The sequence below is a fragment of the Macrobrachium rosenbergii genome, chromosome 56, assembly GCF_040412425.1.
Source record: "Macrobrachium rosenbergii isolate ZJJX-2024 chromosome 56, ASM4041242v1, whole genome shotgun sequence".
NCBI lineage: Eukaryota > Metazoa > Arthropoda > Malacostraca > Decapoda > Palaemonidae > Macrobrachium > Macrobrachium rosenbergii.
Window position 1 is genome coordinate 6,982,501 of NC_089796.1, and position 25,000 is coordinate 7,007,500.

Below are 25,000 nucleotides of genomic sequence, written 5' to 3' on the forward strand. Positions count from 1 at the left end.
TAATAAACAGATAGATAAAAAATTTTACAAAATGCAAGAATAGTCATTATAACAAGACGGCTGAAGAACTATTGCAGCCAGAAAATTCAAATGTTCACTGTTTTGAAAATATGCAGCATAGTCAAATTCATTCTACTTCATCTTGTAAATGAATTTAAGGCGAACTCTTAAAACAGAAAAACCAGGAAAGTAACAAAACGAACGAATCTGGACTCGGGTACACAATCACCTGAACGATGAAGATACGCGTATCGTTCTTGATGGGGCCGAAGACATTCTCGTTTTGTACAAGTTGCCGATCATTGATTTCTTGGATGTTTTTCTTGATCCTCCTGACTTCCTCTTCGTCCTTGGAGGATCGGGTGGGTTTCGGAGCCGATTTTGAAATATCCTTGATCTATGGATCAAATTTATACGACAGATAGAATTACGAAGACTGTAGACAAAAATGTTCAAGGTATCTTGAGAACTAAGTAACAGATGTAAGGGAGTAATAGAAATAAATGAACAAATAATGAATAAATGAGTAATAACTGAAAAGGATTTTGCAAACAAACAGAATATATATATATATATATATATATATATATATATATATATATATATATATATATATATATATATATATATATATAAAGGTGATAACTATGTATAAAAACTTTCTGTCAAACTTTGATTATATAAATTGATGATTTACGTAAGCATTATATGAATATTATACATTTATTCTTATATACTGTAACTATATATATACTGTATATATATGTATATATATTCTATTATTTATGCAATATTTTCATTACAGACGCGGTGGGAAGCTGATTATTGTTCTATATACATTAAGACTTGCAAATATTTACATGTACCCTCCGTAAATTTATGTCAATCATTGTCTTTTAATTTTTGTCTAATTTTCTACTTCTTACAATTTCCGTAAAACAAAACTTACAAGCCGCCACAAGCAACGTATGTATAGCGAGGGTCGTGTATGTGTGTGTATATATATATATATATATATATATATATATATATATATATATATATATATATATATATAAATATATATAATATATATATATAAAAATATATATATATATATATATATATATATATATATATATATATATATATATATATATATATATATATAAGTTAACCTCAACCCACCACCTGATCCAGAGTCCAGGTGTGCAATCAGCGCAAGTGCTTGTGTCTTTGTTACCTTATATTTTACGAGTATGTTACTTGTGATTATTTTATATATCTACTGGATTTCTCACTAAACTAACCCTTCTCTCAATATGATTTAATGATTTTATAACTATATAAACACACACACACACACACACATATATATATATATATATATATATATATATATATATTATACATACATACATACATAATATACACACATATATAATATAATGTACATATATATATAATTCTTTTATTACATCGTATATTTTATACACAAAACAAGTCAAAATGCATAACTCCACTGACTACAACAGACACTGAAAAGAGACGCACTATTGTGTACAATAAAAAAAAAAATAAACAAATTTGCAGCCAAATGTCAAACCTCTGTATGTGATACTGTTGGCGTTGGAGCGCTCGTTGAATTTCTGTTTACTTCCCCGTAGCTTTCGTTACTGGTGGCTTCCGCGTCGTTTTTGCCAAGAGTCCATTGGCTTGTGTTACATTGATGCCATGTTCCACCTGGAAAAGGAAAATGGTATGTATGTACACATATATACATTCATGTGTATAATATACATGATTTTATATATATAATATATATATATATATTATATATATATATATATGTATATATTTATATTATAATTATTATTATAATTATTTATATGAACCTTATTTTACGTGGTGTAGCCCACGAGGCACACTGACCTGAAATTCAAGCTTCCCATGAATATGGTGTTTATTTGAAAGAAGTAACAGAAAGTAATAGCAAATACAGAATGGAGAGATCAGTTATTAGGAAAGAAAAAATTAATTAACACACTAATAAATAAACAGATAAAAATAGACGTAAATTATAAAATACATGAAGAATTGCTTTAGGCTTGTAATGCACTGCATCTCCGCTTGAAATTTTGGGGATCAGTAGCACGCATTCGGGTCGTTTCGGCCGTAAGCACGTTTACGTGCAAAATGGGCGCCGTGTTTAGTACCAGCCCCTTGGGGATGTACGTAAAACATGAAATAATAATGGTAAATACCATAAACATAACGTCTTACATTGTTTTGGATGTTACGGCCTAAAGTGACTTGCGGCCGAAACGACCAGGACCGACTAGCACAACATCCTCAGGGAGACTGTGCCACAGCCCAGCGGTTTGAAGAATAAAGAACCTCTGGTACTGAGAAGTTCGACAGCGTGGCACATTTACTGCATATTGGGGCTGCTGTTCAGCGAACCTGGTCGCTCCAGGCAGGAAAAGACGATCGGGGATATATTGGTGAAAGATCTCTGTTAAGATACAACTTATGAAAAATTGACAAACAAGAGACCACCTGTCAATGGTCCAAGACATAACCGCTAATGTTAGGAAACAGGAGCCTACCACTACGAACCGCTCTGTCTGGCAGAAGGAGACACCCAAACCGGAGAACAGTTACGTATTCCGGTAAAGGAAGGACGAATTACCTAAAACAGGTTACATAGGTTTGATCACTGTTATAAATATATGAGGCCTTTCGAACAAAAGCTAACCTCTATGCGGCATTTGTTGAGACTTTCATTACGCGTTTCTCAAAAGAGAGTCGAGTCAAAAGTTTACACGAAGTATAGGCAAAGCTTCAGTCTCATTTAGCAGAGTCCCATCAACCTGCAGAGGAGGATGGGGTGAAAAACCAGTACGAGATCTATTAATCAGTCCTGTTTTGGTTTTACTGGAGTTCAGCCTCATACCCCACCGACTACATATGTATGTATGTACGTATGTATATGTATATGTATGTATGTATGTATATATATATATATATATATATATATATATATATATATATATATATATATATATATATATATATATATTCTTTATAAAGCTAACCCACAGGTGTTGCCAAATATGTGACTGGTATATATAAAAATCTTATAATTTTTGTAGCCAAAATTGTATGAATCGTCACCTGAGAACACAATATAATTATCCAAGTGTGGATATGTAAGACACGCACAATAGAGAGAGAGAGAGAGAGAGAGAGAGCACAAGAGAGAGAGAGAGAGAGAGAGAGAGATTATGCGTGCCTATGTATTATAAGCAGCTCTGCTTACTGGTTCTACACTACCCTTACCAAAGAGGTCTCCGAGATCGATCCCATGAGGAAACGGAATGAATACCATAGCCGGTGGTTAGCATTCTAAAAGGAAGAGGCACACACCCATATATATATATATATATATATATATATATATATATATATATATATATATATATATATATATATATATATATATATATATATATATATATATGTCCCATGTAACATTAATTTGGTTTTCAGTAAATGGAATACTTTCACAAAACTGGGCCTTTTGAATATTAAAAAAATATATATCAAAATAATGAACCTTAACTTTCGTTCGCAATGTCTATGCCCGTAACGTACAGACTAAAAGCATCGCAAAGAAATAGCCCTCTTGTAATTTGCCATGAATGGAAGCGTCCCATGTACTATGTTGCTTTTTCATTTATATATTAGCCCTTCGCAGAAAACGTACAAATGCACCTTAGAGCTCACCACTTCACTGACAACAGGTGTCTTCTGCCATGTGCCGCCAAGACCGTAGATGCGACTCTGGCCCCCATCTAGGTTCCCCTCCGATCCGTTTATAGTCGCAGCTTTTTCGACTCCTCCGTTTAAAGAGTCAGGCTGCCCTTCCTCGTAGGATCTCCCGTTGTCCCTCACGAAGAGCAGATTCCTCGCTTTCAAATATTCGTGGACTTCTGAATTTTGTCGATCCGGAGGTCGTTGAGGTCCCTTTCGACTGCTAGAAAGTCCAGCTGAATGGCTAAGTTCAGCCACACCGTTAAGCAAATCGTGAAGTAGCACCGCAGGTGTTTCCTGAAAGTCATCTCCTGTTTCGTCAGTTCGTTGGAAGCGCAATGTAGTTGGGAGATATCTTAATCTGGATTTCCTTCGCTTAGATTGGACGTCATTGTCGGCTTTTTTTTTCATCAAAGGCTCATTCTTGGCTTTGTTCTTGTCTGCAAAGAAACATTAATTGGACAAGTTGAAGATAAGTGCAATTCTAGTACCATTAGAACTTACAAGTTCAGAGATGCTTGCACTGCTGTGGATTTGGTCAATCCTTATTCACTTATCAGACTTTGCTAATAAGCATGATTTTATATCCTATCTTTATATCATCTTTATATCCTCTAGTACATAATTTCTGTCGGTCTAAAACGGCACATTTTATTAAATGTTAGCATATTTTGCGATAATTTTCAACCACGCTTTAACGTGGCAGAAGAAGCGTGCAGTTCTTATCAAAATCACAGCTGTTACTGAATAGGTTACACTGATATGGTTGCACAAATTTTAATGCTGATTATCCTAACTCTAACTGACTTTTATAAATCACTTCCTCATGCCAACAACAAGCCTGCATTTCTGAACATTCTTTTTATCTCACTTCCCACAGTGACTCCTAGCAATCCACATAGGCCTAACCATAATGCTACGACCATACAAACCTTGCTGGTCTATCATAAAAAAAAAAAACTCAGCAACCTGCTTTAACACAAGATGTGGTAAATTGATGTAAGTGGGAATTTAGTTTGATCGATGTAGATTCGACTTTTCGCCAAACTAGCATCATGGGTTAGGATATATTTCAGATTTACAACCCTCGCAGTATGGAACAGTTCATTAAAGCCACTTTGGTGAATTCGGTGCAGGTCTGCGAAGCAAAAGCACCCGATATTAATTTTTTTAAAACACTTCCGCACATATATCCTAAATATACTTCGACTGCCACATCCTTGGAACAGTCTCTCTTCACAATTCTCACCTATCTGGTGCAAGTGTTCAGATGTTTTCGAATACCACGATGCAAACCATAAATTCACTACCGATACATCATGGGTGGTAACAGTGTTAATAAAATAAATCTGAAAGTTGCCCAAGTCGCACTGCGTGAACTTCCCTGGAAAATGACAGCGTTGGTTGACTCAGCACTAATGATCACAGTGGCATGCTTGGGAAATGAATGCGACACCGCCTGCCGCTATTTTCATCCACCCACGGGTGACGACGTGGCACATGCGCATGTGTAGCTCAGACCATTTTTTTTAGGAACATTTGATTGAATTTTTATACATACAAGAACCCTTACACTTTATAAACAGGCCGATTTATAAGGATAATATACCTATACAAGCACAAGAAACACGACGTAGTATCAGTCTACTCATATCAAACGCAAACGAATGATGGAACTTTCAATATTTTTTTTTACTGGTATAGTCCCGGCTAAAGATAGACCTAGGCCCACAAACTGTTCAGATAAAAAAATATCATTCAACTTTTTATGTTCATTGCACGAACACAGAAATAACTTTATTATGATACCAACTTTGCATCTACGCCCGTAAACTGGAAAAATAACCTATAATGCTGTTAACCACTATAGCACTCGAAGCATTTACAAGTGAACGATATACCTATGCCGGATATTTAATTTTACCGGCCTTCTTTTAAGCACATTTTCATGTCAAAATAGTCAAAATTACTTGCTTATTATAACCATTATTCATTCTATCTGAGAGTTGTTCCAATGCATTACATTAAAAAAAAAAGTCTAGGCTAGTCTTTTATGCCGCATAGATATCATAAATACGCAAAGGATGACGGGACCTCAATGAAATTTCAAACTTTTGCTCGCTTAGTTATTTGGCAAATTATTCCTGACATTGCCCAATCACTGGGCTATTATAACGATCTGCATGCTCAAGAATAAATTATGTACACTTGCAAAGTATTCTCAAAAGAAAGCTGTAATACTATTGTCATGCATCGCCTTCCATCCAGCGTTGCAACAGCTGTTCCTATCACCTTCCCCAGACAGCTTCATGCCTCATAAGGAACAATATTCCATGCTATTTGGAGTACGACCTCTACTCATGTAATTTACATGCGAGAAGTAATTAAAATACCTTTTATTCGCACTCGCACAGCCAGATGTATTTTTATTTACTTACAATGAGACAAAACAATTATTGAAAGACCATCGTGTATTTGTATTTGATCTGTGTAGACTATTCGACACAAGCTCGTCTTTCGTGTGCTTGAGTTATTATCGAAATTTGTCAAATCGGAATGTATATCACCTACATTAGAAGGTGTGAGGGTTCTTTGTATATAAGCATTCTGACGTATTAGTGAATAAATAGTTTGCATCTTGATCACAGAAAGCGTACGATAAGGGGAACACTGATTTGAGCCGATCACGAGGTAGGTATGCGTATGCCACATCTACATATACCACCTGCGATGGTGAGGGGGCAGATGGACTGAAATAAACTATAGCTATTTTTCTCTCCAGTAGTTTCTGTTCATGCCACACCAAATGCACACACACACACACACACACACACACACACACACACACATATATATATATATATATATATATATATATATATATATATATATATATATATATATATATACACACGATTATAATCACTTTTGTACGTGATTCATTTATCACACATTACCACAGGTGAAAAATAAGAGACGTGGTGTAGGTCCTGACCGGTTTCGACTTTATTTCCAAGCCATTGACGAAGGACTGATACATAGTATTAGAAATCACAAATATATATACTACAGAGATAGTACTGACACATATACACAACCGTTTGAGACTACAGACCCCCCACTGACAGGTTTCAAGGTAGGAGTGGCTTCAAAACTCATTTGGGTAGAAATCACAATATACTCTCAAGGGACAATACCGATAAACGTACAGACATAGGTGACTACAAATTCACGCCTGACAGGTGTCTCGGGGGAAAGTGGGGCGGCGGGGGGGGGGGAAGCTCATTGCCACTACTGCCCCCGGTACTGTCTTTACAAGTATGATAATCCTTTTTCTGTTGATATTATAGGATTAAGTTTATACATGCCTTGATTGATATTCAAATTATGGCCATAATTTTCTTTTACAAAGTTAGATTCAGTGATATGAAAGATATCCCGCGTCTTCCAAAGAATTTTGGTGTTAATGTCGCATTTAAGAATAATAAAACAACGAAACATGTACTTCTAAAGAACTCTCCTGACCAGTACTAAAGGATGTGTATATAAAATTCCGTGTAAGTCTTGTGACAACTTTTATATTGGTCAAACGGGTAAAGAGAATAGATCAGAAACAAAATGCGTGAGATATGCACAGGTGAACAGAGTTATTTCTGTACACGTTAGTCAGAGCAATCACGCTACCAACCGGGAAGGGGAAAAAAGATAGCGTATTCTGACAATGCACTAGAAAGAAGCATCACTGAATCTAGCTTTATAAAAGAAAGTTGTGGCCACAATATGAATATCAGTCAAGTCATGTATAAACTTAGTCCTATATTATCAAATGAAATTTTTAAAATGTTTAAATTTCAAAGTAGGAAGTGGAGATGTTTGGAAAAAGGGTGATCGTACTTGTAAAGTAAGTGGGGGTGGCGGTAGCGCCAGTGAACTCTAACGCCCAGCCGCCCCTCCCCCCAACCCGACACCTGTCAGGTGTGGGTTTGTAGTCTCCTCTGGTCTGTACGTTTATTGGTATTGTCCCTTGAGAGTATATAGTGATTTCTACCTAAATGAGTTTTGAAGCCACTTCTAATTTACCTTGAAACCTGTCGGTGGGGGATCTGTGGTCTCAGACGGCTGTGTATATTCGTCAGTACTATATATATATATATATATATATATATATATATATATATATATATATATATATATATATATATATATATATATATATATATATATATATATATATATATATATATATATATATATATATATACATACATATATATACATATATATATATGTATGTATAACTGAATCACGAAAATATGGAACGTGATGAACATATAAACAGATATAAGCTAAGTAAGGGACGAAAGAGTCGAAAGGCCTAGCAGCACTCCAGTGTTTCCCTTTCCTTCGTGGATTTTATCTTTGAAAGGATTTTATCTTTATGTATATATATGTATATGTATGTATAAACACGGCCCCCACAAAATCTGAGAGATATATATATATATATATATATATATATATATATATATATATATATATATATTGTCTGAAATGTTCCAAGTATCCGGTTATTACACAACTAATCACTGAATTCAAAAATTTACCTCACTTCACCCAGATACCTGAACTCTCATAACAATAAAATTACGACTGAGTACTCTAAAGGCAACAGTGATCCCATAAAAATCTTATTAATCACGTGAAAAATCAGACTAAGTTTATCAAAACAAGTGTAAGGTATCAACAATTAAACAGGAGATATACTAGAGTAAAAGGGCATCACTCCATCAAACAACTTTAACTGTTTCCTGGTTTTAATTCACTTCAGCAAAACTAAAAGAATTAAAACATATTTATCACTATGCATTATGCACACAATTAATCCTATTCACTGGTGGTCACTAAATGAAACACTGTTGTAAAAATTTTAAATACAAAAATTTATTTTTAAATTCAAAATTTATAATTGGAATTCACAATCTGAAAAAATTTACTATTACTTGAGAATTTAGCTAATTCTTGAGTTAAATTACAAAGGTTAATTTATCAAGAAATTGAATTAATCAAAAAAATTTAAACTATTCAGAAATATTTCAGATTTGAAAAGAAAATCTAAGTTAATGAAAATTAAATTAAGTATGTAATGTTAAATTATTAAGAAGTACTTAAAATGCTAATTAAGTAAATGTTAAATCACGACTATACAAAATGTGAAAAATTAAGGGATTGCAAACATAAGAACACACAAACATACACAAAAGCTTTACCAAAAACAATTTCACTAAGGCAAAGCTCCCTTAATACACCTTATACCATGGAAATAATAAGTAATATTCATTTTACCTTACACAAGCTTGTGAAAACTTCCACAGAATCACCCCAAATGCAGCTGGTCGAGATTTACAAAACACACTTTTTTGTTAGGCACCATTGAGAATCTTCTTCTTCGAATATATACGCTTTTACTACATACTATCAGATCTCAAAAGCTAAGATTAACATCAATGACCAAACAAATATCTTACGGTAATAACTCCTCTCTTTTGAAGAGAGAGAGAGAGAGAGAGAAAGAAATTAAACGAAAGGTCTCTGAAATCAGAATGAGCAAGTTTTAGGATTCCAGCTAGAAGAACAGCCAGATGACGTCATTATTAAGGCATTTTGGGAACGAGATACAAGAGAAAGTTCTAGAAAAGGAAGATGACGTAACTTCCTGAGCAAAACGTCTTGGGGCCAAAAATAATGCATTTCGAACAATACGTGATCAGAGCAATGCAATCTTAAACATGACACAATTGCCACGTTCTTTGGTGCAATAACTTGTTCGTATTTCTCAAAAAAGGTACACGTCTTTACCAGAAAACCGTATGGGATAAAGCTTTTATCGAAATCTTAACACGAGCAAAACAGACTGCAGCTGGCTAACCATAAATGGCAAGTTTTTAAAACAAGACAAAGAACCAAAGTTGGTTTTCCGAACTGAGCAGCCTGCTGTTACCCTGACCTGTCAACCCATTTTTATCTTTTGCGATGACAATTGAAGCAAAACAAAGCATTCACTACCATACACACGTTGCTAATATACTACGTTATTATTAAAAACATGTTATTAATTCTAAATTATGCTGTTAATTTATTTAAATCATTCATTCTTGTGAGATCTGACGTTACACTACGAACGATATTTCAACAATTATTATCATAAAATACGGAACACATTATAACTAGAACAGTAAATATATCAAAATCAGGAAAAATATATATTTTCAAGACAATGTCAGGAGAATATGTATATATGTATATATATATATATATATATATATATATATATATATATATATATATATATATATATATATATAATATACTCTATTCATACAGCCTAGGCCTATATATATATATATATATATATATATATATATATATATATATATATATATATATAAAGTGACCAGTAGATTCCATATATATATATATATATATATATATATATATATATATATATATATATATATATATATATATAGGCCTAGGCTATATGAATCGAGTAATGTCATTATTTTCATACGTATTTTCCATTCATATCCGTAGATATTTCTTGTTGAATAAAGTATTCTGTCAACTAATTTATAGTTTTTGTTTTATGTGCGCAGGCGACATCAAACAGCGTGAGAAAACCCCAGCATCTGTCACGCAAGATCTTTGATGACTGATTCGTCTCCGATAATCTGCTGACGCCCTGTCTTCCAGTTTTCAGTATTTTAGATTTTGTTATATAATCGATTTTCATATTTATTTATTAAAAAAAAATTTTCAAAAACCCGTAGATTCAAATGAAAGGGCCGAATGATCATTTCATGGTATGGATTCTGCCATCAGCATGGTGTACTATAGTTTAGTCATACATCTGGCAGGATTGTGCCAAATTTCCTCTCAAATCATTTCAACTCTGTTTTTAATTGTTTCGTTCGACGTGTTATTTCGGTTCCATCAGGTTCAACCTTATTAATATGACATACAAAAATTAATTAAAAAAAAATAATGAATAATTTCCTATAATTTGGTAAACACAGAATCAACATAAAACGATTATCAAGAAATTTATCTAGAAATTTCAAAAATCTCGTAGGGTAGGTCTACGCGGACCCAACATGCACCAGATACGGTTAAAAAAAAAAAAAAAAAGAACTCGCGGAATCTGTCACTTGATAGCCCTAAAGTTTTTCTGCAAGCCTTTAATCTAGGTTTCTTTGATGGAATAACTATTCCAATAAGTCTTGCCCTGTATTTTAATTTGAATACTTTCTTCTGGCCAATTTAATCCAGAGTTTGTCAAAAATGTTCACGGGCCAGCATTTGAAGTATGAGTTTTAAAATTGTTTTCCTTTCAGATAAGTGTCTGTTGAGTTTTTGTATTGAGAATGTTTTCTTTCCTGAGTTTGTGACTGGTAAATTTATTAATGTAAATAAAAAAAACTATATATAGTAAAGAAAAAAAGTTACGCTTAACAACAAATCTGCGTCTTAGCATTTCTAAACCGATGTCCCTCACAGCTTCTTCCCCTCTCTTACATCAGTCTCAGTGGGCTCTTTACAAATTTTGCTACTCATGATTTATGAAATTTTGGCTGTCACGCCATACGCTCGGGCATTTCGGCCATTCAGTGCGTAGAACAGTGAAAAGGGGGGATTGGAGTGGGTGGACAGCAAGATAATGAGATCCGGAAAATAAAGAGATAAATTACAGGCACCTACAGTAAAGATGGAACTGGGAGAAAACCCCACAATTGCTTTAAGAAGTATTAGTTAAGAGATGTTGGACTGCAGGAACGAAGAAAAGAAGCGGGAAGGGAGGTAGAGTAAAAGGCTAAATAGTGGGTGTAGCTAGGAGCCGAAGGAACGCTGCAAACCTTTAGTAATGCCACGTGAGGTGCAGTGACGTCACTACCTCCATTAAACAAATGTTTGCAGATGCTACAAGTGCTGACCTGAATAACTTGTCTAACCAGGGGAAAAAAAATACTGCGTAACTCATTACATGCAGAAATAAACGTTCTTCTTTGGTAATATTTAAATCAAATCATACCTCTCCACCAGTATTTTTTTGGCCTAAATGTAAAGAGAATTATTTTTTTGCAAGAATTACTCTAACAGATTGGCTAAATTTGCATTTCATTTGTTTAAACTGCAGGTGTTCCCGACCTTTTTGAGATTTATCTAACCTCAGTATTTCGCCCAGTTTTTCCATCTACCTCTCTGAAATATTTAATGAAATAGAAAATCAGTTTCTGTTTTTACCGGTTTCATTCCTTCGCTTTTCAGTAACGTTAATTGCCAAGCCAGTCGCATCTTTATTTGGAGCCAAACCAGTCCTGCAACACTGTCTTTTACTCGTTTGTTCTGCAAGCAACTCTACCTCCTATGAGGAGCTAAGTTAATTCTGCAACACTACCTAGCAAATAAAACTCTGTCTTTTACGTGGAGACAAGCCAGTTCTCCAAAACTACTTCTTATGAGGAATGAAGCCAATTTTGCAACGCCATCTCTTCTGTGGGGTTAAATGAATTTTGCAACCCTATCTTGTAAGAGGAGCTAAGCCAATTTTGCAACACTTTCTTAGTGGAGTTATGTTAATTCTACAACACTATCTTGTCATAAGTGGGGCTACGCCAGTTCTGCGACACTGTATCTTATGTAGGCCTAAGAAAATTATGCTTCACTACTTTTATGTGCAACTGAGAACATAGCAAACAAATGAAAGTAATGGTACCAAAATTATTGCAACAAAGAAATTGCGCATCCACCCTCAGCGTCAGCATCGAATTTGACATTTTAATTTTGGGAGCGTCTTCTGTCAGCCATCTTTTGATTCATCAATTCCTTTTTTATTTGGTGATCGTAGTTCACAGTCGTCTTGAATTACCAAGTTCTTTCAATTTTTAATTAATATGTCCTGAATTTCTTCCGGGGTTCATATACTCTATCACTGTCAAGAGCAAAATTGAATAGGCCTACGTAACTCTTCCTTACATTGAACATTCGGATAGGTCACTCGCTATTTCGTATCTTTGAAATCACTTGGAAAACGTGAGACGAAAGTATGTAATAATAATAATAATAATAATAATAATAATAATAATAATAATAATAATAATAATAATAATAATAAATCAACAGTGTCACATATAATTCTTTTTCTGCAACTTTCCAAGTATGGGACTAAGAACACCTGTAGATCACGTACTCGGTCATAATCCTCCCGCGTATTTCTATTTCCACTCTCCCCCTCAGCAGCAGAAGCAGCAGCTATACAGTCACTACTGTAACCGGCCGAGTCGCCTGAATCCCTCCAGTAAGACTGATTCTGTACTAAAACACCTGTACGACACAGCTGTTGTATACGAAAGAATACCGCCACGGAAACTCCTTCCTGGCGAGAGTACTATTATTATTATTATTATCATCAAAATGGTTTAACCAGACCACTGAACTATCCTAATCCGAAGGATTAGGATGAAATAACTAGACCTAGGCCTTAGGCAAAGTACTGGGACCAAAAGGTCATTCGGCGCGGTGATGAATGAATGAAAATGAAATTGAAAAACTGCACAAACGGATAATATACTTTTACACTGGAATACACGCACACATTAAATACGTTTACTTGTTTCCATACATACACACACAAAAGGAATATTAAAATTCAGAATAAGTTAAGCAACTTTTCGAATTTTTTTTAATTCATTAAACGCCCTTAGGGTTTTTGCATTTTCATTACTTATTTTTATATTTTATCAATTAAATTACAATTCTTCATGAATGTCAAAATTAGATGATTGAAAATGTAGAAGATTCTGACAAAATTTCCCTCATCGACTTATTTCCAAAAGTTGGTAATCGCTGTTGGTTTATATTCTGGACATTCACACTAAACGTGTTTAACTGTTAATATCACTTCGCAGTCTTGAGCATTCGGGAGGAGGGTTACGTGGACTGTTCATTAGTGTCCACGTGTCAAACGAGTATGGCCTATTCGCGTGAGCATAAAACGATTATAGTACTATATCGGCCAAGTGGATGAGGATAGGTCTCTTCCAGCTCTAATAGATGTATCTAAATTCGAGTTATATGTATATATGAGTGTCAATACACGTTTTGCCTTTTCTACTACGGATGCGGGTTCGAATTCCGCCACGGACGTCAGAATTTCTTCATACCCTCGCATCTGGATCTATGGCTTTGTAGTGACAAACGCATCCAGCAAGTGTGAAGAATTCGAGATGTTAAGAGGAAATTGTCAATATAACAATTACAGATCAGTGGATTTAAATGTCAGTAACTGTCTCCACCATTGACTCAGCCTTGATTAAATTATTTAACTTCAGAAATCAAAGTTTTCTTCGTGTTATTCATTTTTATTCTAATTGTAATACTAATAAAGATCATAATTGTGCTGTAGTTCTTATAATTGATTTTCTATTAACAGTACGGAATGGGAAAAGACAGAATATAATTACTAACGTTTATTTAAGTCTAAAACTGGAATCTTCGGCAAAAGCTGTTAATGGAGAATTACAAGTTAAAAATTAAAAACTTTATTTCCTAAAGGTGTAACTAAAAAACATTTTGAATATTAATGACTAAGTATGTGTATGGCTGCAGATTACAGAAAATTTTTATTAAATATAAGGTAAATGTATGATGAACATTTGTAAAATAAAAATAATAAAGAAAAACAAATTTAAGATAGGTTTAAAGTGATGTACTGAGGAACATTGTTACAGGAAATTTCATTTGGAGACTATGTATATTGTACATTGGACATTTTTAAATAAAAGATAAAAAAAAAAAAATTGACCCCGAAGTTCCCGACACTTGGAAACTAGGAAGTGTCAAAGCGGCACATTTCCTTCTGAGAGAACACTTGGGGATTTAGACCGTATCTTAAAAAGCGCTCGAGTTTAGTAGAATCTGAGATCTAGAGGAAAATAAATAGCTATAAGTAAAATTTAAACTAAACTGTTTCCTTGAAAAAATAAGATGGTCACGGTGCAAATATTGCTGGAAATAATTACCAACACCGAAAGTACCAATTGGGAAATATAAAACATGAACCTTTGATCTTATAATTTGGTCAGGATCAAATATATTTGGGGGAAGTAATCACCAAATATCCAGGTACTTCTCTAGAAAAAAAAAAAAAAAAAACTTCAGATCAGGTAAAAATAAAATGTCCTTTAAGCTGAAATGACTGAAAAAAGGGTTCATGACCGCAATTTACTTGAGAAAATAGTCTCCCACCATCAAGGTACCCCCTGCTTACAAAGCTTCGTCATTTTCATAGGATACAGGATTTTGTCCTTTTAACTGACCTGTGACCTTGAAAAATGGACCAAGGTCAAGATTATTTTGGAAAAATAATCACCAATTCCAGGGTACCCCATCTTAGATGTTGAAAAATCTAATCACTTCAATGTACTGTTATTCAGATAACTTGGTTGTATTTCCAGACTCCCAAAAAGGGATTTATACATCAAATTTACGTGAGTAAAGTAAATTGAAGTGAGTAATGCAGATTTTCATAATTTGGCAACCATTTTGCTCCTCCATCATTGATTTTTTTATTTATATATATAATCACTTAAGTTTACTGTAAGTCAGATAGGCTAATTGGATTGCCAAATCCCCAGAACACAGGTTTAGACAGCAAGTTTACTTCTGCAATATGAGCTGAAATGAATACTGGTGATTTTTTTGTAGTTTGGCAGCCGTATTGGTCCTCCAACCAGTATATTACTGTAATCATTGTAATACACTGTGATTTAAATCAATTTATTGGATTCGTAGATTCCCAAAACAGGGGTTTAGACAGTAAATTTACCTGTGTAAAATGAGTTAAAATAAATCATTATTTTTTGTTTGTTTGGCAGCCATATTGATCCTCCATATTAAATTTTGTATATCTGTAATTAGACCTACTTCAATATACTGTAATTCAGATATGGTCTGTGGATTCCCAGATCACCAAAACAGGTGTTTAGACACTAAATTTACTTGTATAAAAGAAATTAGAATGAATGATGGAGATTTTCATAGTATGGCGGCCATATTGGTCCGCCATCTTGGATTTTGTGAGAATATAATTACTTCATTATAATGCATATATGCTAACTTGGCTTCCAGATCCCCAAAATAAGGTGTTAGGCACCAGCATTACTTATCTAGTTTGAATACTGAAGAGTGACAGGCATTTTAAGGATTTAGGGGCTATTATAGACGCCATCTTGGAAATCAGACCTTTTGCATGGTCAGAATGTGGTAAATTTTTGATGTGTTATTTAGCACACCTGATACTACAAAAACCAGCTAAGAAATCTTTTGAAGCAATTTCTTGGGGGTCAAACCTTATTTTCAGCTGACTAAAGGCTATAGGCTATGTGGTGAGACAACAGCGCATTGGTGGAAACACCTGTGCAAATGACATACGGTATAATCCTAGGGGACCCAGACCGTGGGTGTGAAGAGCATAATTATAATCGTTCCATCGCGCTTAACATAGGTGTAATTCGCCAAGTTTCCATTCTTTTAAAAAAAATTTTCCAAGCGATGTCGATGACCAGGACAATTTAATGTTTCTCCAGAAGAAACACTAAGAATCACTCGAAGGAAAATCAGACATGTACGAAGAGCATTCCTAATCTTGTTGTAGAGGGGAAAGAAACGGCACTGTTTTGATTCTTATTTTGTAGGCTTTTTGGCCCATTATATCCCACTGCCAATTTCATCATGACTGAGGTTTGATGCAAATTAAAGCCTCGCTTCCCCTCTGTGGAAGACTTTGAAGAGAATCCCCAATACTGTATACTCGTAGATCTACGGAGTTTGGTAGTCTTCATACTGACCAGTAACATAATGGATTAAGTGTTAGATGAGAGATGGTTTGCATTAATCAAATGTCGTGCAGATCTTTGTCTATACTGACATCAACCCAGTTTCTTCTCCTGTCCCAATTGCTGAACTTAAGTTAAAATAATAATGAGTAGCCAAACGAGCTCGGCTGGCACCAATATTAACATAGCGCAAAATTCTGCGGCAAGATGCCAATAAAAATGGCGGGAAAAGTGCCCGAGTTTCAGCGTCTGTAGCTAAGTCCGAAGAACCTTGTCTTTTAGGAACTAATTTAGAACTAAATTAGAGAAAGACAGGCGTCGCTACAGCGAATAAACGTTCTTGGAAACAATGATAAAGTAAATGTACAGGAAGAATGGAATGGACAGTCGTACCACAGTGGCCACATCACACATTAACTTCGCGTGAATCATCAGTCATTGGACCACACTGCTCAAGCGACTGTTTCCTTCCCTCTACCGGCAAGTTCTGGAACGCCCCACCCTCATCAAGGAAATTCTCTTGCTTCCTACTAGGGTTCGGCGCAAATATAATGTCACCACGTTTGCTTGATTTCCCGAACGTTAAAAAATGACAACGTTCCTGAAGATATTCTTATGCATACACTTGTTAGCTTAAAGTAAAGAAATGCGAGACACGGAATTGTTGCTGTCGTGTATGTACCTGTCTGTGTTATAACCCACCTGAACACCTTTGGTTTTCCCTTGACTAGAATTCAAAGCATTACAACGCAAGAGTTTTTTTTTTTTTTTTTTTAGACAATTTCATCTTTTCAATCAGACTCGGATGAGCCACTTTACTTGCTCTCTTCACGCGCCCTAAAAATTTCACATAATTACAAAACTACGAGGAGTTTATTTTAGAAAGCAATAAACAGATCATATTATTCTAATAACAAATTGTTGTTGTTATTACTATTACTACCTCGAAATTACTCCAAGGATATAATATAATATAATACGAATTTTATCAAATAATTTGCTGGTTACATCAATAACAGGTTCGAGCGGAAACAACTGATGTCCTTTGATGTTACACCTGTGATGCTTTTGTTTCTAATAAACACAAGTCCGAGGACTCAAATGTCGAGAGCAACCCAGAATGGAAAAAGGTATATAGACATAATGTATAAAAGAAATAGCAGACAAAATCAAATAGGCTAACATCATTAAACTATGAAATTAAGACTCATGTGAGCCCACTCAATTAAAAAAAATGGTTTTCGTACTAAGTCTGGACTTTGGGAATTTCAACATTTCAACTACATGATTAGGATGATTATTTCACAATTTCATCACAGATGTAACAAGACGTCTCAAAAATTGAGTGGTATTGTCCATACTGTCTCCGTCTCCCCTCCTGCACTTTCTTTTATTTCAACCACATTTTTTTGCTGACCCTTTTACATACTCATTCCTAGGCCTATCCTCTCTCGTTACACCAGACATCCATCCTAACAATCTCGTCTCCGCTACATCCAGTTTCTTCTGTCTGTCATACTTGCCGTTTCTGTACCATACAGCACAGCTGGTCCTTCCACCGCATTCATCCACAAACAATTCAAATGAAGCATGGGCGCCGGCAGCATATTTTCTAAGGAGGGTGGGTGGAATCTTAATACATACATGGATAGTTTCCGGTACCAAGCAAACAAACACTTTTGACCCTTTGAACTAGCAGGTTAATTCCGAAAACAGTATCAGCGCCTACATTTCTTTAATGAATAAAGCAATTATATATAATAATTTAAGTGAAGCAAGATGCGATAAAGCAAAAAAAAAAATATATATCGAAAGTTACATTGACTTTTTCTCAACAGCTCCCTATACTGTTCAACTAAAATCAGTATATATATTATATAAACTGTATGTACTTTTAGGGCATAGTTTTTCTCTTATACAATTTTCATTAAAAGCAATTGTCTTAGTGGCATCAACAAGTTTCTTGTAGGTATCTTCATACCGTCGGAGTTTTTTCAGATTATCGTTCGTCAATTTCTGGTGAAAAATTTGCAGACTTCCTTTTTCCATTTATTGATTTTTACCGCAACAGCTGTTTCGCCTTTATGGCAATATCAAGCAACTACTGAATCACAATCCGGCCCTGAGACCTATTTACATCATCGCGTGGGGGTGAATGGCCTTGAAGTCTGGGTATTGGTTGGTCAAGGGATTAACAGCTTAACCATATCAGGCTATAGAGGCGAAACAGCTGTCGCCACAAAAATCAATGAAGTCTGCGTTATTTTTCACCAGACGGTATGAAAGCACCTGCAGGAAGGTCATTGATGCCACTAAGGCAACTGCTTTTAACGAATATATATATATATATATATATATATATATATATATATATATATATATATATATATATATATATATATATATATATATATATGTACTATATATATATGTAAATTTCTTTCCAGGATATATATGTAAATTTCTTTCCAGGGGGCAAGCAACCCCCTTGCCCATACGTGCAGGCATCCATGAAATGAAGGACAATATGTATAATTCAATATTCTTACAAGCTGACCAGTAGGAAACTGAATATAGGTATAAGGCACTAACTTCGCTGCTATTGTTATCCTATGGTGTGTCAGGTGTCTGCATTAACATACAATAACTAAGCACATGCACACCTGTGAACCTTCAGTTGGTGGAAAACGCCCAGCTCATTCTATCGTGTCTCGCGAACGTAAACAATCTGAAGTTCAACTTGAAATCTTACATCTCATCTTAATTCATTTGTTGATTGATTTCGATTCTTCACTGTGTTTAATCTTTTTCTCCCCTTTTTTAATGTTAGACAATATTAGTATTATTTATTTGTTGTGTCTAGCAGGCATCCTGTAAACATTTAAGACATGTTTCCCATATTTATTTCACTTTGTTGTGTCGTGCTTGATGCAGTCATTTTCTATATAAAACTCATTTCTATTTTGAAATATAATTAAATTTGATATTTCATTAATTTTTTGGTCCTTTGCTCCACAAAAACTGGTCTGCTGTTAGCAGTAAAGTTGTAAGAGAGCTGTGAAATAATGAGCGGGAAGACAAGTACAGCTGATTTATTGATGAAAACTAGCTGCTTATAAAGCGGGATGCGGACGTCTGCGTAGTTTGCAGAGACCGCTGGTACAAAGATTTTAAACAGGACAGGTTCATACAGAAAACATAGTGATAAACAATGTCACACATACGAAATAAATAACTTGTTACTTGTACATAATACATGATTGCTTATAAAGACATCATATACACAGTTTACAATTATGATGATAAATATATATTCCAATCGACCTTAGGTCATGGAAAGGCACCGCAGAAAACGGGATGTTCTCCACAGAGAACGCGTTGAGAAGGGGACTTTACAATACTCCCCCCACAAACAAGACGGAGGTAACGTTTGATTAAACCAGATATCTGGTGGGGCGACGAAGGGGGCTCTTTTTCTTGATATCAACTGGAGAGGGTGGTCGCTTTCCCCGATGTCCTCTGCAGTGGTTTGTTGGGGTGCCTTTCCGTCAGGTTTCTGGGTTTTCCAGGGATGCCCTCTCCTTCTTCCTGCGACCGGGGTTGTTTGAGGGGCTGCCGTATCCTGCAGAAGATCTTGGGGTCCGCCTTCGTTGCCCTAAGTCCCTGCTCAACGCATTCTCTGTGGAGAACATCCCGTTTTCTGTGGTGCCTTTCCATGACCTAAGGTCGATCGGAATATATATTTATGAGCATAATTCTAAACTGTGTATATGTTGTCTTTCTAAGCAATCATGTATTATGTACAAGTAACAAGTTATTTATTTCGTATGTGTGACATTGTTTATCACTATGTTCTCTGTATGAACCTGTCCTGTTTTTTAAGGAACTAGTTTGACCTCAGGTCACCTGTAAATCTTTGTACCAGCGGTCTCTGCGAACTACGCAGACGTCCGCATCCCGCTTTATAAGCAGCTAGTTTTCATCAATATATAAATCTTCCCGCTTATTATTTCGCACCTCTCTCACAGTGGTGACCCCGGAGTGACCCAGAAACCTGACGGAAAGGCACCGCAGAAAGCAGGATGTTCTCCACAGGGAACGCGTTGAGTGGGGACTTTACATAGTTAGCTGTCAGTTACTCTCCTTTTTTATTGTGTACAAAAGGTAGTTTTATTACTACAGTATCATGCAATTGATTTTACAGAAGTTACCGCAAAAAAAAGACGTCTTATTCTTGAAGGAGCATACAGAAGAATCCTTGAGTGGCATCATCTTGAAGGATAAAAAAATTCATTAAGTTTCTATAAAAAAAAAAAAGAGAGGAAGAAATGACAGACTTTCCAGACTACTGCAGGAGCTTGTCTGGAAAGGGAGAGAGCAGGTAGGCAAGCACATTCCATGCTGCCATAACTGCCCCAGTGAGTCTTGTTTTCTTGGCAATCAGGTTCTGGAACCAATGGTACGAGGAGCGAAAGCTCAAATTGGGATTCCCTGATCTATAGACCAGGAAATTGGCATCCCTTGCATCAGGGGAGCTAAGCCTTCACAGTAAAACCCTGGGTGCACTCAATGGAGGACACTAAGAGTAGTGGAGTTGCTTGGTTGCTTCCCCTAAGCTATCACATCCATGTCCTTGCAAAAGTGCCTTAGAAAGAACTTACCCTGTTGCAGATCCAAGGCAAGGAATCCTCTGGCCCTACAGGAACTGCTAATAACACAGAACCTTTAACCGAATCTGATGGAGATGTGGTAGTCTGACCCTGTGCCTACTCGGAGGACTGTGATGATATGTGTCTGGACGGGTGCCAAGCACCAATTCAAAATTCAAAGGTGTTAACAGGGGCCAAACTCTGCTCTCTTCCCTATCTTTGGGTCAAGAATCAGAAGCAGAACCAGGAAGACTACCCCTACTAATGGTCTCACAAACAGGAGTGTGCTCTACCCATCTGGATCTGACTGATACCAGACAGAGCATGGCCCAAGCCAGTCCTGAACCAAACATAGTCTTGGGTGGTATTAAACAAGGGAGCAGCTTGGGACCAGTCACTAACAAGGGAGCAGCTTGGGACCAGTCACTAACATGTCCTAGATCAATACATGATACTGTCATCCTCCTCACACCTTTCCAGCATCATTAACAAGGTCACTTTCCTGATTTACTTTTCCTTTCCAGTCATTACTATTATTATTATTATTCAGAAGATAAAACCCTATTCATATGAACAAGCCCACAGGGGCCACTGACTTGAAATTCAAGCTTCCAAAGATTATGGCATTCATTAGGATTTAGTAAGAGGAGGTAGAGAGAAATACATAGAGATAATCCCACTTATTAAAGAAAAAATAAAGATAAAAATGTACTAAAATGCAAGGAGAATAGTATTAGCGTAGTAATGCATTGCACCTTTGCTTGAACTTTCGAAGTTCCAATTGCATGACAGTCCAACATTGTGAGGAAAAAGGGACCTCTGGAACTTAAAAGTTTGACAGCGAGGCTAAACATTTACTGCATGTTGGTGCTGCTGTTCAGCGCACCTGGTTGCTCTCAGCAGATAAAGGGGATCAGGGATCAATTGTGAATGTGAAAGATCTTTGTTGAAATACAACTTATGAAAAGTGACAAACAAGAGACCATCCGTCAACGGTGCAAGTCATAACTGCTGCTACATATCAGGAAACAGGAACCTACCAGCACGAACCACTCTTTTTAAAAGAGAGAAATCACTGGCAGCAGCAAACATCCACACCCGAGAACAGTAATCTAGTAAAGCACAAATGACCTAAAACAGGTGGCATTGATTTTATCAGTTATAAATATACGAGGCCTTTTGAACAATACCTAACTTCCGTGCGGCATTTGCTGTAATATGTGAGTCAACAGCTATTACAACCAGAATAGTTGGAGCCTAAGACTCATTCAGCAAAGTTCCATCCACCTGAAGGGGAGGATGGAGTGGGAAAATTGTACGAGATCTGGTAATCAATAGTGTTTTTGTTTTACTGGAGTTCAGACTCATACCCCAACAACTACACCATTCCCTGATCTGATTCATGTCCCGATTGAGGCTGAGGGCAGCATTATTTCTCATACGTGGAGATTTTACCACATCTGCAAGTATTGCATTATCTGCATACTGAACAACCTTGCTTTCCAGGCCAACAACCATACCACTTGTATACACTAAAAATAACACCACTTTGCTTACGTTTATTTTCAATCCTCTTCTCTCCTCTCCATTTCCATCATTAAAAGTTCTGCCTCCTTTGATTAAACTGTCAACACAAGGTCACCGGCATATAAAAGCTCCCTCAGGCCTCCCTTTCTATACTTCTATAGTTCCCTCCATTAGTATAAAAAAAAAGCAAAGGGCTCAGGCCTGATCCTTATATGATGTTATTTAACTCAAACATCACTGGCTCAAAAAGGCTTCCAAGCACCTTCTGTTTTTGTAATGACCCATCTTTTTGTTTTCCTGCACAGGAGTTACATTATTACAAAGTCTGCCTCTGTTGTGTATCTCTCCAACATGAAACCAAACTACTGTACTACACACACACACACACACACACAAAATACAAGTTGCTGAAATCCAAGAGCCAGTACAACAAACAAATTTACTGCCCAGCTTGAAAGTGCTCACAGGTTTGTTAAAGTGACCAAGCACAAATTCAAGATTAACTTTATGAAATAATTTTGGAATTAACCTTACATTTATTTTGAATTTTAACAAAGTAAATTGTTTATGCAGCTGCTTTAGTGGTATTATGAACACTTGTGTTATTCAGCCATCAGCATAACCAACTGTAGGCGTTTGTACCAATATGCTGTTTATACGTCTTGGTGACAATGAAATTCCTAAATATTGATAGTTATTCTTTATTCATTTCTTTATCACAGTTTAAACTTTAACATGTACATTCTGAGAACATAGTTTCATGAAGTATCTAAATTTATCCAGTAACTTAAATAGTAGTTCCTGTACCTCACAATGTCAAAAACTATAAAATTATTTAATAGTTCAGAACAAGCATTGCCAGATAATTCTTAACAGTAAGCAAAGCCTTCCTGTGCTTAGCATAGCAATGCAGGATATAAGAAAACACTTACATTTTAACTATAATTTACCTAACACAAAGGAATCATCTCTCAATAAATCCACTTCAGATTAAACCTCTCAGTCGTCATCTCTCTTTTGCAAGCTTGAACTTCTTAGATAAGTATTCTGCTTAAAATTTTCCACCTGAGTTATTATGATCATACAAAAATATACTGTACAGTATTATTATTAACACATTAGCATATATTCATTCTGGACTTAAGCTTACTTCGTGGAAATATATCAAAGGACAATGGTTCACACATAGGAAAATACTTTCTGTCAATGTAGAGAGGATAAGAATGTTTTAATAAAACTAAATGACAAAGCATTTGTTCATTGTTCACTTTCAGTTTCATACAACCTCATAAAATCCATACATACACCCACTCAAGCTACCAGTGGCATACAACGCAATAGTGCTTACAAGTCAAAGGTTTCATCATTCTGAACTCGAAAAATAAAAAATGGCTCAGAGGCTGAGCAAGCGCTTGGTAAAAATATCTGTAATAATATGAAGTAAGTAAAGTTTTATGGCCAAATAACCACTTCATCCAAATCCAGGTAAATGCAACAATCTCAAAATCTTACTATATAAACCTATACTAATTTGTTTAAAAGAAAAGTCTAAAAATGGCATGACCTGTTTACCTTAAGTTGTAGGCTATATCACAAACTTGGTCACAATTAAAAGAGATTTAAATGAAATACGTGACTGGTTAAAACCTTCATAGTTAGCCACCACAGACAACTTTTCTCTTTAGGAATGCTTACATGTAACTAAACAACCTGAATCTTAATAAAAACATAGCTCTGCACTGCAAAAGTAATACAACCTATTACTAAACAGTGGAACCTTTCTGTCAAAAAGCCTTCACATGAAGCTTGGGCATCTTTTTTTTTTTTTTACTTGTGTGATCAATGCAGTCTCCACCTTATCCATGGGGCTTTATCACTATGCAGTACAGTATCATTAAAAGTGTCTTATTACTATACTATACAGACCAATTCGTTTATAAACAAACTGACACTTGCTATTTACAGAACACTTGCAATACAACAAAAGGTCCTTCAGGCAGATGATTTCTTGTCTTTAGAGCAAGGGTTCGGAGGAGGGGCACTAGCGTCGTAATGCGTGTTAATCCAAGGATGCTCCATGATAGCATCAAAACTGAGGCGATGTTTGGGATTGTACCTTAACATCTGAAAACAATAAAA

The 25,000-nt window shown here is 35.6% G+C and overlaps 2 protein-coding genes across 4 annotated transcripts in view; both read right to left on the reverse strand.

Annotated features, from left to right (window-relative positions):
* LOC136836451 (alpha-1,6-mannosyl-glycoprotein 2-beta-N-acetylglucosaminyltransferase-like) overlaps positions 1 to 13,145 on the reverse strand; it is a 21,574-nt gene extending 8,429 nt beyond the window's left edge. Inside the window, exons 1-4 of one of the 3 annotated variants that reach the window (XM_067100720.1) lie at positions 13,040 to 13,145; positions 3,769 to 4,235; positions 1,586 to 1,722; positions 230 to 397 (exon numbers count right to left, since the gene is read on the reverse strand). The gene's annotated coding sequence lies outside the window, so the exon portion shown is untranslated. Of the gene's footprint in view, positions 1 to 229; positions 398 to 1,585; positions 1,723 to 3,768; positions 4,236 to 5,044; positions 5,260 to 13,039 lie in introns of those variants that run through there. The other 2 variants (XM_067100721.1, XM_067100722.1) reach the window with 2 other exon arrangements.
* Positions 13,146 to 23,546: 10,401 nt separating this feature from the next.
* Positions 23,547 to 25,000, reverse strand: part of LOC136836643 (aurora kinase A-like) — a 29,652-nt gene continuing 28,198 nt past the window's right edge. Inside the window, exon 12 of the mRNA XM_067101112.1 lies at positions 23,547 to 24,985. Coding sequence (XP_066957213.1) covers positions 24,854 to 24,985 — 132 coding nt within the window. The 3' untranslated portion in view covers positions 23,547 to 24,853. The remainder of the gene's footprint in view (positions 24,986 to 25,000) is intronic.